The 17,305-nt window shown below is 52.0% G+C and overlaps 1 protein-coding gene across 1 annotated transcript in view; it reads left to right on the top strand.

Annotated features, from left to right (window-relative positions):
- The window catches only part of LOC135877330 (zinc finger protein 208-like), a 295,762-nt gene that overhangs the window by 92,521 nt on the left and 185,936 nt on the right, over positions 1 to 17,305 (top strand). Inside the window, exons 7-9 of the mRNA XM_065402759.1 lie at positions 4,746 to 5,282; positions 8,083 to 8,093; positions 9,687 to 10,422. Of these exons, the coding sequence (XP_065258831.1) occupies positions 4,746 to 5,282; positions 8,083 to 8,093; positions 9,687 to 10,422 (1,284 nt within the window). The remainder of the gene's footprint in view (positions 1 to 4,745; positions 5,283 to 8,082; positions 8,094 to 9,686; positions 10,423 to 17,305) is intronic.

The raw sequence follows: 17,305 nt of genomic DNA, 5'->3' as shown, positions 1-17,305 counted from the left end.
CCTTAGCGGCAACCACGCTGCATCACCAAATGGGAACTGCTGGAGGTAAATGCTGCCCGGTGGGAGGCCGCACCCGAACCCCCAGCCCTGATCCCCTTCTGGAGCCAGCACCCCGAACCCCCTCCTGCACCCCAAGCCCCAGCCCTGAGCCCCCTCCCAGAGCCAGCACCCCCAAACCAGCCCTGAGCCCCCTCCTGCACCCCAAACCCCAGCCTGACCCCCCTCCCAGAGCCAACACCCCATACCTCCTCCTGCAACCCAACCCCCTGCCCCAGCCCTCACCCCCTCCCAGAGCTTGCACCCCTCACCCCCTCCTGCACCCCAACCCCCTGCCCCAGCCCTCAACCCCCTCCCAGAGCTTGCACCCCTCACCCCCTGCCCCAGGCTCAGCCCAGAGCCCCCTCCCACACTGTGAACCCCTCGGCCCCAGCCCAGAGCCCGCACCCCCTCCTGCATTCCAACCCCCTGCCCCAACCCGGTGAGAGTGAGTGGGGGGGGGATGGAGGGAGTGGGCTGGGGCTTTGGGGAAGGGTCAGGAATAGATCATGGGTTGCCCTTAAATTCAAAAAGTGATCTTGGGCATAAAAAGGGTTGGAGATCACTGCCTTACACTAACCAGTCCCCTTCCTGCCTTTCCACTCGCACAACAGGCTGCCTGCTGATCATTCCCATCCCCTGCCAGCCCTCTGGGGCTCCCTAGCCCTACCATCTGAAGAAGTGAGGTTCTTACCCACGAAAGCTTATGCTCCCAATACTTCTGTTAGTCTTAAAGGTGCCACAGGACCCTCTGTTGCTTTTAACAGATTCAGACTAACACGGCTACCCCTCTGATACTAGCCCTACCATGCGCCCACAGCTCCCCGCCCTGATCATGAATATGCAGAAGGTGGCTCTGAAATCTCCAGCATGCCCCGAGTAAATGGCCAGCCCTGCCCATGGTGCATTGCAAAGGGAGACTCCATTTCCCAGAGTCCCTTGCAATGGGGATTGCACTAAACGTGGGACAGGCTCCCACCCCCAGCCCGTTCCCACCCCCTTAGTCCCCAGGGCTGCTGGGGCAAGAACTGTGGCTGGAGCAGCCGGCAGCTCCCTGGTGGTTCCCCCTTGGGGGCTTCTGGAGGAGACGCCGAGGCCGCTCTGCAGGGACGTCATGCAGGAGAAAGACAAGACCTTGATCTCGCTGGGTGAGCAGCGGCTGCCCCTCGGGGATCGGGGGGTTCGGAGGTGCCCCAGGGGGAGGCTTCAGTTCAGGACTCCTCCCCACCCCCTTGGGTTCTTGAGGGAACCGCCCCTGGAACCCCCCACCCCCATACGATAGAGGCAGTGGGGCCAGCTGCCTCTCCCACGCCCCTAAGTGCTGAGCTCTGCCTCTCCGTCCCCACCAGCAACAGCTGGAGACCCCCGTCTCCAAGAGAACCTTAAATCCTCCACAATCCCCTGCCCTCCCTGAACGCTGCCCCCCTCACTCTCTCTCACACACACACACACACTTTCCATCCACACAGGGAGGGGAGGAAGTGTGTGCAGGTGGTGGGCTGAGAGGATGGGTGTGCATGGGGAGAGGGGGGTGCACACACGTGTGCAAGCGGGGAAGAGCCGGGTGTGCATGTGCAGGGAAGGTGCTGCTAGACCCCGTCTCTGGGGCTACGGGGAGTGTCATGGGGGTGCACTCACCACCCAAGCCCCTCTGGGGTCAGGACACGACAGGGATTCGTCTAGCTTCAGCACCCCCTTTTGTCGGCTGATCTGGCTTTGCCGTGGTGTTGTTCTGGGTGACTCAGCCCTCAAGTCAGGTCACACTTCAAGTTCAGTGCCCTTCTGGGATATCCAAGTCCAGCTGTAACTGGTCAGGCCCCACGCTGGTGTCTTCACAGTCCCTTCACCCACTTCCCCCTGGTCCCAGAGCAAAATCATAAAAACGGAAGTCCATCCCCCTGCGCTGAGGTGGGACCAAGTAAACCTAGACCAGGGGTAGGCAACCTATGGCACGCATGCCAAAGGCGGCATGCAAGCTGATTTTCAGTGGCACTCACAGTGCCCGGGTTCTGGCCACCGGTCTGGGGGGGCTCTGCATTTTAATTTAAGTTTAAATGAAGCTTCTTAAGCATTTTTAAAACCTTATTTACTTTACATACAACAATAGTTTAGTTATATATTATAGACTTATAGAAAGAGACCTTCTAAAAATGTTAACATGTATTACTGGCACGCGGAACCTTAAATTCGAGTGAATAAATGAAGACTCAGCACACCACTTCTGAAAGGTTGCCGACCCCTGACCTAGACCATCCCTGACAGCTGTTTGTCCAGTCTGTTCTTAAAAACCTCCAATGACGGGGACTCCACAAACTCCAGCCCGGGAACATGTTGCCTCTGAACTATCCATAGAGTTAGAAAGTTTTTCCTAATATCTAACCTAAAGCTCCCTTGCTGCAGATTAAGCCCATTGCAGCTTGTCCTACTTTCAGTTGATCACTGTCCTTTTTATAACAGCACTTGGCATATTTTAAGACTGTTATCAGGTCCTCCCCTCAGTCTTCTTTTCTCAAGACTGAACATGCCCAGTTTTTTTAAAACCTTTCCTCATAGGTCAGGTTTTCTGAACCTTTTATTGTTTTTGTTGCTGGTCTCTGGACTCTCTTCAGAGTCCAAAGAACACCCTCTTTCCTAAAATGTGGTGCCCAGACTGCCACGGTTCTCCAGCTGGGGTGTCCCCCAGTGCCGAGTAGAGCAGGACAATGACCTCCTGTGTCTTACACACAACACTCCTGTCAATACACCCCAAAGTCCTTCCAAATTAAACGGAACCTAGCAAAATCACACTCTTCTTTCACAGAGTAGCAGATCCCTGGGCCCCCTCCATAAAGCTCAAAACTACGAACAAAATTAAACACCCCCAAAGCATTTCTCACCCCTCTTCACGCTTGGGCCAGTCACACTGTGATGGGGGAACAGGCACTCTCGGCCCCGTTTCTATGGGTACAGCGGAATTGGGGAGCTGCGCACTCTAGGCTAGGGTGACCAGATAGCAAATGTGACAAATCGGGACGGGGGTGGGGGGTAATAGGTGCCCATATAAGAAAAAGCCCTGAATATCGGAACTGTCCCTATAAAATCAGGATATCTGGTCACCCTACTCTAGGCCCTGTCTCTATGGTTACAGCGGAGCTAAGGAGATGCACACTCTAGGCCCCATCTCTATGGTTATAGCAGAGCTGGGGAGATGTGCATGCTTGGCCCTGCTCTATGGTTACATGCAGGCATGGGGAAATGCACCATTCTAGGCCCCATCTCTTTGGATACAAGGGAGCCAGGGAAGTGCATGCTCTAGATAGAGTCTCTATGGTTATGGTTGAGCCTGGAAGATGCACACCCTAAGCTGGGTCTCTACGGTTACTGGCTGGGCAGGGAGATTTGTGCTCTGAGTCCCATCGCTATTTACTGGGGTTAGGGTTGGGAATATGCACTCTAAGCCCTGGCTCTGTGGTTACAGGTGGGCCGAAGAGACGTGCATTCTTCTAAGCCCATCTCTGTGGTTACAGGCAGGCTAGAGAGACGTGTTCTCTAGACCCCATCTCTATGGTTACAGGAGTGCATGGAGACTTACATTCTAGGCCATGTCCCTCTGGCCAGGTATTACATTGTGCAAGGTGGGGAACCAAAGGGAGTGACGTCAGAGAAACCTTGAGAGGGGACTACAGAGAGAAGGGAGAATCCCTTTTAAAAAATATTATTATTTTTGAGGGGATTTTCTATTCATTGTCTTGTTTGCATAATTGTATGGAAATTAGGGGATTGGCTCACTTGCATAAACCCTCCAGATTTCTGAGCCTGCAGCCACGACATCATGGAGGGTGATATAAATGATGCTTCTGGGCAGGGTAGATGCCTTCCACTGATGCCCAGGCCTATAACAACCCCGATGATTCACTGGGCGTAGCCAGGATTTTCCCTGCCAGGGTGAGGGAAGGGTTTGGGGGTTTTCGCTTCCTGCCCATCAGGTTTTCTGCTCCGTGACAAACCCCTTTGCTGCCCCTTCTCTCCCCAGCAGGGAACGAGCCCCGGCTGGATTCTCTTTCTCTCCCAGCAGGTTCCAGGACCAAGAAGAGGAATCCCCAGCAAGAAGAGCCTGTGGGGGCGGAGCTGCAAGGGATGCCCCAGAGCCCTGATCAGGGAGACCCTGGCCAAAGCCAGGGAAGGAGAGGACAGCAGCAGGGAAAGACAGAGGGAGAACCCACTGATGAAGAATGTTCTAAGAAGCTCCTTGGCTTGCAAAGAATCTGCACAGCAGAGAGACCCTATAAATGCCCCGAATGCGGGAAAAGCTTCACCCAGAGCTCTATGCTCATCCGCCACGAGAGATCCCACACGGGAGAAAAACCCTACACATGCTCTGTCTGCGGGAAGAGTTTTAGTCAGAGGTCCAATCACATGCAGCATCAGAGGATCCACACGGGGGAGCGACCCTATAAATGCACTGACTGTGGGAAGAGCTTCTCTCTGAGCTCCCGCCTGCTCCAGCATCAGATTGTCCATACTGGAGAGCGGCCTTACAAATGCTCTGACTGTGGGAAGAGCTTCAACCAGAAGTCCAACCTGAAGCAGCACCAGAGAATCCACACAGGGGAGCGACCCTACCGACGCCCTGATTATGGAGAAAGCCACTCTCTCAGCCCACCCCAGGGGATCCATAAAGTAGAGAGACCCTATAAGTGTCCCCAATGTGGAAAATGCTTCCGTGTGAGTTCGCACCTTATTAGACACCAAGTCACCCACACGGGAGAGCGACCCTATAAATGCTCCATCTGCGGGAAAAGCTTCTCACTGAGTTCTCACCTCATCCGGCACCGGATAGTCCACACAGAGGATAAACCCTACGTCTGCACTGAGTGTGGGAAGAAGTTTAGCCTGAGCTCCAGGCTCGATAGGCACCTGAGAACCCACACGGGAGAGAGACCCTATAAATGCCCCAACTGCGGGAGCGGCTTCATCGACAGCTCTGCTCTTATTAAGCACCAGAGGATTCACACTGGGGAGCGACCCTATACCTGCCCTGAATGTGGGAAGAGCTTTGGTCGGAGCTCAAACCTTATTGCCCATCAGAGAACTCATACGGGAGAGAGACCCTATAAATGCCCCAACTGCGGGAAAAGCTTTGTCGGCAGCTCTGATCTTAATAAACACCAGCGCACCCACACAGGAGAGCGCCCCTATAACTGCCCTGAATGTGGGAAGAGCTTCAGCCGGAGCTCAAACCTTATTGTCCATCAGAGAATCCACACGCGTTCCTTCACTCCTGCTCAGGGATGTGGTTAGGGAGATTTTGAATGTTGGCATTAAACATTTTGGGGGGTTTATTTATTTGATCACTTGGCTCCCATGTAGCCTCTTATTTCCAAACCCTGCTAGTGCCTTGTTCATCCTGTGTTTTAATACGGCTAAATGTAAATGTATACATCTGGGAACAAAAAGTGTCAGCCAGACTTACAGGATGGGGGACTGTCCTGGGAAGCAGGGACTCTGAAAAAGATTTGGAAGTTATGGTAGATAATCAGCTGAACATGAGCTCTCCCTGTGACGCTGTAGCCAAAAGATCTAATGCAATCCTGGGATGCATAAACAGGGGACTCCCAAGTGGGAGTAGAGACGTTATTTTACCTTTATATTTGGCACTTTTGCAACCACTGCTGGAATCCTGTGTCCAGTTCTGGTACCTACAATTCAAGAAGGCTGTTGATAAATTGGAGAGGGGTCAGAGAAGAGCCAGGAGAATGATTAAAGGATTGGAAAGCCTTATGGTGGCAGACTCCAGGAGCTCAATCTATTTAGCTGAACAAAGAGATGATTATGAGGTGACTTGATCACAGTCTATAAGTAACTCCGTAGGAAAAAATATTTAATAATGGGCTCTTCAGTCTAGCAGAGAAAGATCTAACACTAGCCAGTGGCTGGAAGTTGAAGCCAGATAAATTCAGCCTGGAAATAAGGCATAATTTTTTAATGGTGAGAGTAATTAACCATTGGAGAACTGGCCAGGGGTTGTGGTGGATTCTCCATCACTGACAATTTTTAAATCAAGATGGGATGTTTTTCTGAAAGTTCTGCGCTAGGAATTATTTGGGGGAAGCTCTATGGACTGTGCGAAACAGGAGGTCAGACTAGATGACCACAATGGCTTTAGAATCTATGAATCTACATAAAGCCTTGGAAGGAATAATTTTTTTAGTCAGTAAATGTCAATTTCAGCATGCACACACAAACCAATGACAAAATATTTCCAGTGATAATCAATATTTACAAGTAAGCAGAGTAAGAAAAATGCTGCTTTAGAACTTCTTGGAGTCAAATTCCAGTGACTGAAAATAAGCCTGTTACAAATGGACTAGTGAATGAATCGTAAAAACAGGTAGGATTTGGTGATGTCAGGATATTGACTTTGCATATTTTGACATGTGATGCTGACAATTTGGTTTTAATAGTTTATAAAACTTAAATTTTTTGAATCTCAACATCTGCTATCATTAAATAATTATCTGACCCTCCCCACTTAATTTCCGGCAACTGTGAAAATTTAAAGAGATAAAAATAAATGCTTAAAAATAAACATTGATATTATCTGTTGAAATTATTTTTAAAAATTCTGCCAAACCTAGTTTTATATACACCTCTACCCTGATATAACGCGACCCGATATAACACAAATTCGGATATAATGCAGTAAAGCAGCGCTCCAGGGGGACGGGGCTGCGCACTCCGGTGGATCAAAGCAAGTTTGATAGAATGTGGTTTCACCTATAACGCGGTAAGATTTTTTGGCTCCCGAGGGCAGCATTATATCTGGGTAGAGGTGTGTATAATATATAAAAAGCTCTTTGGAACGGGGCCTGTCTCTTCAATACGTACAATGCCTAGCACAATGGGATCCCACACTTGATTGGTCCCTCTGGGTGTAACCAGGCTGAAAACATTAAAATAACAAAAATGTCCATGTTTTGATTTATAAAATGCTTTTGCAGCCTTTCTTCGAGAAGCTCTAACACCTCTCTCGTTTGTAGCAGAGTTCTGAAATATGGCAGAGGGAAAGCCCTTGGGCTAGAGAAGTGCCTGTTCTTTGTCCTGGAAAGTCTGCTCCAGTTTGGCAGAGATATCAATTGTTAACAGTCACCAATTCTTTTCTCTCGCTTGGGTTCCTTCAGAAAGTGGTGAGAGGCTGCTGGAATAACACCCGAACTCAACCATTGTAAAGATCCAGGCCTGTCCTGGTGCAGCACATGCTACTGGAAATGTGTTGGAACTGCTGGCTTGGGGGGGAATGGGGGACACACAGAGCCCCTGGCTTGAGGGAGAAGGAGGGAGTCCCTGAAATAGAGGGGTTGGGATGGTGGCACACAGGGAACTTCAGTGAGGGAATGTCAGGAAAGAGGGAGCCCCTGATGTGTGCAATGAGTAGGGCCTGCTGGAGAAACAGATGTGTGCAATCTTGTGGTGGAGAAGGTACTAGCATGGGACTGGGTATTCCTGGACCTTGAGGGAGTCATTCACTTCTCTAAAAAGCAACAGAGAGTCCTGTGGCACTTTTAAGACTAACAGATGTATTGGAGCATAAGCTTTCGTGGGTGAATGCCCACTTTGTCCCATGCATCCGACGAAGTGGGCATTCACCCACGAAAGCTTATGCTCCAATACATCTGTTAGTCTTAAAAGTGCCACAGGACTCTCTGTTGCTTTTTACAGATCCAGACTAACACGGCTACCCCTCTGATACTTGATTCCCTTCTCTGCGCCTCTTTCCCTCTCCCACCTTGTGTCTGCCTTGGGCTGGGACTGCTGTCGGAAAGTTCTTCCTCTGAAATGTGTTGCTTTTCAAGTCCATTGACCATCCCCTGATGGTCTTGTGGCACAGGAGATCCTAAGCTACTGTCTCTACCTCCCTCGTCTATCGGGTCCCCTCTCGCTCCTCCCCTCTCTAGGCTAACCAGCCCCTGGCTTTCCAGTCTCACTCCATATGACAGTCTGTCCTGGCTGCTGATCATTCTTGGTGCCCAACCCTGCCCCTGGGCCTCCCTGCACCTACCAGGCTAGTGGAGAGATTCGTAGATCTTAAAGCCACAAAGGATCATTGGGATCATCTAGCCTGGCCTCCCGTATAACACAGGTCAGAGACCTGCCTGGAATTAGGGTGACCAGATGTCCTGATTTTATAGGGACAGTCCCGATTTTTGGGTCTTTTTCTTATATAGGCTCCTATTACCCCCCCACCCCCGTCCCGATTTTTCAGATTGCTGTCTGGTCACCCTACCCGGAATTAATTCTTGCTTGAACCAGAGCAGATCTTTCAGCAAAACAGACTGTCTTGAACAAAGGTAACAGCTCTCCGCCCCTTCGTGAATATTCAAGAGGGGGTGAGTCTGAAATCTCCAGCATGCCCCAAAGAAACAGCCAACCCTGATGCATTGCAAAGGGAGACTACATTTCCCAGAGACCTTTGCAAAGTGGGCCGCACTAAAAGCAACACAAGACCCCACCCCCATCCTAGTCCTATCCTAAAGTAGTTCCTGCCCCAGCCCTAGTGCTGGGGACCCTGGCCACAGCGGCAGATGCCCCAGGGATTCCAGGCGCCGGTGGGGCTCAAGGAGTGGGGGTTCCTGGACCAAGGGCAGAGGCAGCTCTACAGGGACGTCATGCAGGAGAATTACTAGACTGATCTCGCTGGGTGAGGCGCCGCTGCCCCTCGGGGATCAGGAGCTCAACAGGCTTTGATGGCCCCGGGGCAGCTTCAGCTCAGGGCTCTTCCCCACTTAGATTTCTGGGGGATCAGCCCTGCTGCCCCCAGGCCCAGCAGCACAGGGACCATCACCCCACAGGGCGGATCCCGTGTGCCCCCAGCAGAGAGCGGGGCCCGGGTTAAAATCAATGAGCAGTTCTCCGTACCGAGCCCTTGGGGGAAATTTCACCACCCCGTCTCGCCTGTTTCCTTCCCCTGAGCAGGATTCCCCGACCCAGCCACGATCCCCCGGATGGAGCGAGGGGAAGAGCTGAGGGTCCGGATCTCCAGGGCTCAGAAGAAAGGGAGACCCTGAGAGGTGCCCACACAGGTGAGGGATGAGCAACACCGGCTTAGAGACTGTCCGGGAGTGAAGGGAAAAGTTCGGATCCCAGCAAAGCTGCAGGGAGCCCCTCAGTTCTGTCTCATCTCAGTATCATCCCCAGCAGGTCCCTGTCCTCACAGCAGGCGTCTCTCCTGGATCCCACCCCTGGCAGGAGCCCTCCCCTCCCCCAGCCTTTCTCTGAGGGCTCAGTTGGCATGTTGGGGCAGCCCCGGCCCCTCCTCTCCCCTCTGGGAAAGGGTTTGGGGGATTTGCTTCCTGCCCATCAGGTTTTCTGCTCAGTGACAAACCCCTTTGCTGCCCCCTCTCACCCCAGCACAGGGAATGAGCCCCGGCTGGATTCTCTCTCTCTCCCAGCAGGTGCCGGGATGGCGAGTGGGAACTTTGAGGCGATCCCCCAGTGGGAAGAGCCTGCGGGAGCCGAGCTGCCCAGGACATCCCAGAGCCCCGAGCGGGTAGACACCGATGGGGCGGAACGGCAATGGGGAGCCTCCCCGGCAGGGAAACTGAGTCAATCCAGAGCTGGTGTCGAAGCTGAATATGACATGGTGTCTCGTGGAACCCAGGTTGGGGAGAGAGCGAATACGTGCCCTGAGTGCGGGAAAAGCTTCCCTTGGAGCTCCCGGCTCCTCCGACACCAGAGATCCCACACCGGGGAGCGCCCCTACCAGTGCCCTGACTGTGGGAAGGGCTTCAGCGAGAGCTCGGCCCTGATCCAGCACCAGCGCATCCACACCGGGGAGCGCCCTTACAGCTGCAGCGTGTGCGGGAAGAGTTTCGGCCTGAGCTCCCACCTGATCCGCCACCAGCGCACCCACACAGGGGAGCGCCCCTACCAATGCCCCGACTGCGGGAAGGGCTTCCTGCGGCGCTCCCAGCTCACCCTGCACTGCCGGACCCACACGGGAGAGAGACCCTATCAATGCCCTGACTGCGGGAAGGGCTTCAGCGAGATCCCCAACCTGCACCGGCACCAGCGCAGCCACACGGGGGAGCGGCCCTATAAATGCTCTGACTGCGGGAAGGGCTTTGCTCAGAGCTGCCACCTCCTGCAGCACCAGCGCACCCACACCGGGGAGCGGCCCTACAGGTGCCCCTGCGGGAGGGGGTTTGTCCGGAGCTCCCAGCTGATCCGGCACCGGACGGTTCATACAGGGGAGAAACCATACAAATGTCCCATCTGCGGGAAATGCTTCACTCAAGGATCCACCCTGGCCAGCCACCTGCGGATCCACACCGGGGAGAGACCCTTCAAATGCCCTCAGTGCGGGAAGAGCTTTGGTCGGAGCTCCCACCTTATTACACACCGGAGAACCCATACAGCATAGAACGCCATGCACGCCCCCCCAGACGTGTCCCAGCCCTGGGGTGCGTATTAGCCACGGTTCATCCCTTATAACGCCCCTTAAAACCCACACATGTGGCTCCTTTCATACATGTTCCCTCCTGCGCAGAGGTACAGCTAAGGCGAGTTAAACATTTTTAGGGGCCTCATTTATTTCAACAACCGCTTGGATATAATCCCTTGATTTCCAGCCAGACTGCTAGTGCCTTTTTGATCCGTGGGGGGGGGGTGTTTCAGAGATAACCACGGGGTTCAGATGCCCTCTCTATTAATTTTAATGGGGGTTGGATCACCCAGTCCCTTAGGCATAAAAGGTGGCAATAAGGCATACATTTTTAACAGAGTAATTAACCAATGGAACAATTTACCATGGGTCATGGTGGATTCTCCATCCCTGGCAATTTTTAAATCAGGAGTGGAGGCTTTCCTACAAGCTCTGCTCTAGGAATAATTTGGAGGGAGTTCTCTGGTCTGTGCCATACAGGAGGTCAGACTAGATCAGTGGTTTTCAAACTGCGGGTCGCAACCCGGTACTGGGTCGTGGAATGTCAGGCGCTGGGTCGCAGCGGCTCTGGTCAGCATCAGCGACCCGGGCCGTTAAAAGTCCCGTCGGCGGTGCTGCCTGGCTAAGGCAGGGTAGTCCCTACCTGTTCCGACACCGCACTGCGCCCCAGAAGCGGCCAGCAGCAGGTCCAGCTCCTAGGCAGGGGGCCACAGGGCTCCGCGCGCTGCCCCCACCCCGAGCACCGGCTCCGCACTGGCCAATGGGAGCTGTGGGGGCGGTGCCTGCGGGCAAGAGCCGCGCGGAGCCCCTTGCGCGCCTCCACATAGGAGCCGGACTTGCTGCTGGCTGCTTCCAGGGTGCAGCGCGGTTCGCGGTGCCAGGACAGGCAGGAAGCCTGCCTTAGCACCCCCGCTGCGCCGCTGATCGGGAGCCGCCCAAGGTAGGCCCACGCCCCAATCCCTTGCCCCAGCCCTAGATGCTATGTATCTATTGAACAGACTGTAAGCTCTTTGAGGTAGGGACTGCCTCCATGGTCAGTACTCCTGGACCAACAGGGGACACCGATCACAACCTCTGTCTTCTACCAGGCTGCATGTAATAAAGACAACCTCCACAGGCAACAGTTTGGAAGTCAGTGTTGTCGTTATGGAGGTATTGAAAGGAAGGGTTGTGTTGGGGGTGAGTGTGGTTATTGGGGAGGCCTTAGAGGTTTGGATAATGAATTGAGGCTCGGTTTAATTCCATTCTCAGGGCCTTGGCTTCTGGAGTTGCATGTTTTTATCAGAATCCCCGTTTTCATTAAAACCAAAAATCTCTAGCCCTCAAGGTTGCAAAGAAAAGTTTCAAAATGTCACTTGGCTGTGAGCTGAACTCATCACTCTGAGAGGTGTGAACGTTCCCGAATGTAACCAATGCTGCCTGAGTCTGCAGAGAGCCTGAGCCTATCGCTCAGAGAGATGTAAACTGCCCTGATTGTAAGAAAATCAGCAATACTGCCTGAATCTGCAGAGAGCCTGAGCCGAACACTCTCAAGGGGTGGGGGAAGTGCCCTGTGCATCTTAGTTCTGAAACCTGTTACTCTGGTAAGAGAACAGGACATGGCGGCAGAGAGGAAAGCCCCAAGCAGGGCTGGCTCTAGGATTTTTGCCGCCCAAGGCAAAAACAATTTTGGCCGCCCCCCCCCCCCCGTTTTTTAATTACCCCACCCCCGACCCCACCTCAACTCCGCCCCTTCCCCAAATCCCCAGCCCTGCCTCCTCCCCCCAGGCTCTCAAGCCTAGGAGGGAGGGGGAGAAGCGGCACCCGCGCCGCGGCCACTCGGAGTCTCCCCCTCCCTCCCAGGTTTGAGAGCCCGAGAGGGAGGGCGAGTAGCGGCGCGCGAATCAGCTGTTTCGCGCGCCATGGCAGCAGCAGCGGAGGTGAGCTAGGGCGGCCGGGGCACATTTTTAGGGGCGGCATTCTGGCACCAGCCATGCCACCCCTAAAAATGTGCCGCCCCAAGCACCAGCTTGTTTGGCTGGTGCCTAGAGCCGGCCCTGGCCCCAAGGGCCCCAGACACAGATTTCTCTGCTGGCTTGGATTGGAGCTGAGTACCAGCCAGCCTGTGATGGGGTATACACATAGGCGCCAACTTCTGCTGGCGCTGGTGGGTGCTCGACCCCACTCTGCTCCTGGCCCCGCCCCCATTCCAACCTCTTCCCCAAAGTCCCACCCCAACTTTGCCCTCTCCCTGCCCCTATTGGACCCCTTCCCCAAAGTCCCACCCTGGCTCCGCCTCCTCCCTGAGCGTACCACGTTCCCGCTCCTCCCCCATCCCTCCCAGAGCTTGTTACGCCACAAAACAGCTGTTTCGCAGCAGCAAGCGCTGGGAGCTAGGGGGAGCAGCGGGGATGTGGCGTGCTCAGGGGAGGAGGAGGAGGCGCGGGGGGGGAGCTTGGCTGCCGGTGGGTGCAGAGCACCCACTAATTTTTCCCCATGGGAGCTCCAGCCCCGGAGCACCCACAGAGTCGGCGCCTGGGACCCCATACTGGGCAATAAGGGGTTAAGGGATTATTTTGGGCTCACCCAGCCCCACCTCGCCACATCTGCAGCAAATGCTCCATCTGCTGGAGGAATTAAAAGCCAGGGAATTAGTTCCTTTGGGTGGCAGAGCTAGAAAGACGTGCAGCCTACAGCAGTGGGAAGCCTAGAGGCTCTGACAGCTGCCTGGAAAGGAGGACCCACCCAGAGACAACCAGAGAGGGAAGTATCCTGTGGATGTTGGACGTTGGCAACCCCCTTTTACTTATTATGGTTTGGCTTTCTGGACGGGGGGTGGGAAGAGGAAGAGACCATGGAGGACAGCCTTGGTTGCCAGGTTACTGGTAGCCCAAAGGGCCCTGGGTCAGAGCCTTGTGGAGTGGGAGGGCCTGTAATCCTCTCCTCACAACCCCCTTGGCAGTCAGGTGTTGTGGCTCTGACCACTAGGCCCTGCTCCCCAACCAGACCCTGAGGGAAGACCTTTACATAGCCCCATGGAAGGCAAGAACAGTGGTGTGGGGAGACCATGGAAGGGAGGGGGCCATAGCAGGGGGAGGGGAATGGGAAGTGTGCCCCCAGTGGGGTGTCCCTATGGCTATGGATTGCTTTAATTCAGCCCAAAGATGGATGCAGACAAGAGGAACCATGGACTGACCCAAGGGAGGATCACAGTCGGAGCCACCCCTCTTCCAGGCTAGAGCGGGGTGGATCACAACTCCCCTGTATGAATATGAATGGAGTGGGGGAGGCAGAAGGATCAGTTAAGAGAGAGCCAACCCTGCTCATGTGCAAAGGCAGACTCCATTTCCCAGAGGCCCTTGCAAAGGGGAGTGCACAAAAAGCAGGACAGGACTCCAGCCCCCTCCATTCCCACTCTTCTTAGTTCCTGCTGGGAACTGGGGCAATGTTGCAGGGTCCCTTGGGGTTCCAGGTGCTTGGGGGGAGGAAGGGGTGGGGATTAGCCATGTGTTTCTCCCGGGAGGAGTGGGGGCTCCTGGAGAAAGGGCAGAGGCAGCTCTACAGGGACGTCATGCAGGAGAACTACCCGACTCTCACTTCATTGGGGATCAGGAGCTGGTGGGGCTGTGACACATGCACAGCCGACCGCCAGCCCCTAACTCAGAATCCTAGCTCCCAGCTGCTCCTCCATGTGTGAGTGATGAGAAGTAAGCTTAAGGATCAATTTCCTATTCATGCATGAATGCATCGTCATGGCAACAGAGATCACATCCCTATGACGTGTTACTAGGTGTTCTACGGTAGCGTCTGGAGGGTCGTCATCCCCCCCCCCCCACACACACACACACACGACTGAGATTGTGCAGGCCATGGAGGTAGACTTGGGATTCCTGGATTGTATTCCTGGCTCTGCCATTGACACACTGCATGACCTTGCCAGTCAGTTTTCCCTCCCTCTGTTTAGATCATAAGCTCTTCCGGTTAGGGATGGTCTCTCACTGTTTCTGCACAAGGCTTCGCACAGTGGGGTTGGAGCCTTTAGGTGCTACATAAGACAAGTTTGCTGCTCTTCTCATTGCCTGGACTGGCCTGGCCTTTCCTTGGAATCCACTGGAAATGGAGTTTCACTCCTGGAAACTATTTACTTTTTAAAATGTTATTTGGATTGCTCTTAGCACTTCATTTACCTGCATAGAATCATAGAATATCAGGGTTGGAAGGGACCTCAGGAGGTCATCTAGTCCAACCCCCTGCTCAAAGCAGGACCAACCCCAACTAAATTATCCCAGCCAGGGCTTTGTCAAGCCTGACCTTAAAAACCTCTAAGGAAGGAGATTCCACCACCTCCCTAGGTAACCCATTCCAGTGCTTCACCACCCTCGTAGTGAAATAGTGTTTCCCAATATCCAACCTAGACCTCCCCCACTGCAACTTGAGACCATTACTCCTTGTTCTGTCATCTGCTACCACTGAGAACAGTCTAGATCCATCCTCTTTGGAACCCCCTTTCAGATAGTTGAAAGCAGTTATCCAATCTCCCCTCACTCTTCTCTTCAGCAGACTAAACAATCCCAGTTCCCTCAGCCTCTCTTCATAAGTCATGTGTTCCAGCCCCCTAATCATTTTTGTTGCCCTCCGCTGGACTCTCTCCAATTTTTCCACATCCTTCTTGTAGTGTGGGGCCCAAAACTAGACACGGTACTCCAGGTGAGGCCTCACCAGTGCCAAATAAAGGGGAATGATCACGTTCCTTGATCTGCATTAACATTGTGCAGCTGGATTGTGCTATGTGATTGATATTTTAATAGCAATAATCATTCAAAATATTAATAGTTGTTAGTAGTTTCAGCAGTTATACTTCTGTGTTTCTAGTATAGCACTTCCTGTTTCTCCTGCAACATTAGATTTTAATTCTAATTGGGGGGGGAGGGGTTGAGTTTTTTTATTTTTATATATATATATATATACCCAAGTTTATTCTTTGGGATCATGTGACTTTTAGGTTGACCGATTTCCTGGCTTGATGTCAAAACCTCTTCAGTTTCCTTTGATCCACCAACGGGGATTGCCCATTGCAACTGTTACTTTGCCTCTCTAACCAGCACCGGCCTCCTTTTTCACATCACTTGTGTGTCAACCTTCGATCCCAAATAGTCCTCACAGGCCAGATTTTTAAGGGTTGAAAATACCACTAGTCACCTAAATACCTTTAAAAATCTGGCTCTAAGGGCACTGTTCTATCTTGTATGAAATCCTTCTCAGAGGCAAATTTCTACTGTAATTTTTACTGACTATAGGTATACAATCCTGAGATAGATTGGAGGTGTCAATCTTTCAAAAATCATGAGTTTTATACCTGAAAATCATGACATTTAAATAAATACATACATTTGGGGGTCTTTCATTTTGTCTTTTTGTTTCTGAGCTTTTAGGGTGCAGTAGCTTCATACTTTTTCTGTTTCCTCTCTCAAAGACTGCATCTACCTAAAACAAGTATCAGAGGGTAGCCGTGTTAGTCTGTTTCTCTTTTGAACAAAAAAACTTCAGAAACAGACTTCAAAGAGAAACAGCAGAACTAAAATTCATTTGCAAATTAACACCATTAATCTGGGCTTGAAAATAGGGACTGGGAGTGGCTGGCTCACTACAGAAGCAGCTTTTCCTCTCCTGGAATTGACACCTCCTCATCTATTATTGGGAGTGGACTACATCCACCCTGATTGAATTGGCCCTGTCAACACTGGTTCTCCACTTGAGAAGTAACTCCCTGCTCGCCATGTGTCAGTATATAATGCCTGCATCTGTAACTTTCACTCTATGCATCTAAAGAAGTGAGGTTTTTACCCACGAAAGCTTATGCCCAAATAAATCTGTTAGTCTTTAAGGTGCCACCAGACTCCTTGTTGTTTTTCTACCTAAAACAGTTGTATGTGCCTATAACATTCAGTACTGTTTTGGACCTCCAGTAACATGCGAGTCTCCCTTCCTGTCATAATTGAAAACTTATTAAAGATCCTCATTTCTGTAAGTAATCCCCCATTCTGCAAACACTGAAGTGCAGACTTCCTTCTTTCTATTACTTTCTTTGTTGCATACATAAATATTGACTTTTCTATTGAATTGTATAGGCTTCTAATTGCGTGTTTTAATTGCATAGCCTTTAATGTATGCTTCATATTTTGTTATGATACAATCCAGTGACGTTCTTCATTCTGACAAATTTCCTGTTCTGTGCTGCCAAAATCCAGGATTTTTTAAAATGAATTTGCCTGTTACTGCTTTGCATTGATTGGGCCGGGGCACAGTGCTGACCTCACCTGGTTTGCCATTTGGTGAAACTAAACGGCCTTGTCACCACTGTGTGTTCACATGGGGATAGCTAATGCATGTTGGATATAGCGCACAATAAAAACACATATTTTCTTAGTACTGAGGACACAGCCTATACTGCTGCCTCTGATGTTCAATGAACCATCATTATTCATAGCTTGACAACTCTGATACTGATTGTGTGGCTAACCCTGCTCCTTCGCCTTCAAATGTATTTGTATCTGAAGGTTTGCAGCCCCCCACTGGTGTGGGTGTCATGGAAAACCAATTAAAACATTTTAAACTGGAGGAAATAACAGAGGCTTGTCTCCCCTCAATTTCCCTTATTCCCTTCCCTGTGTGACATTGAAGGTGTGAAACCGATGCACATAAATTACTGTGCCTTAAACCCCTGTGTAGACACTCTCATTCAGAAGTGAAGTGACCTTAGTTTTGACAACAGCTTTCAGGGCAACCATAGCACTATTCATCATCATACTTAGTCCTTTCTTGAGTGCAGGGGACGGGACTAGATGATCTCTCGAAGTCTCTTCCAGGCCT

This window comes from Emys orbicularis, chromosome 4 (assembly GCF_028017835.1).
Source record: "Emys orbicularis isolate rEmyOrb1 chromosome 4, rEmyOrb1.hap1, whole genome shotgun sequence".
NCBI lineage: Eukaryota > Metazoa > Chordata > Testudines > Emydidae > Emys > Emys orbicularis.
This window is presented reverse-complemented; position numbering and strand designations above follow the sequence as displayed.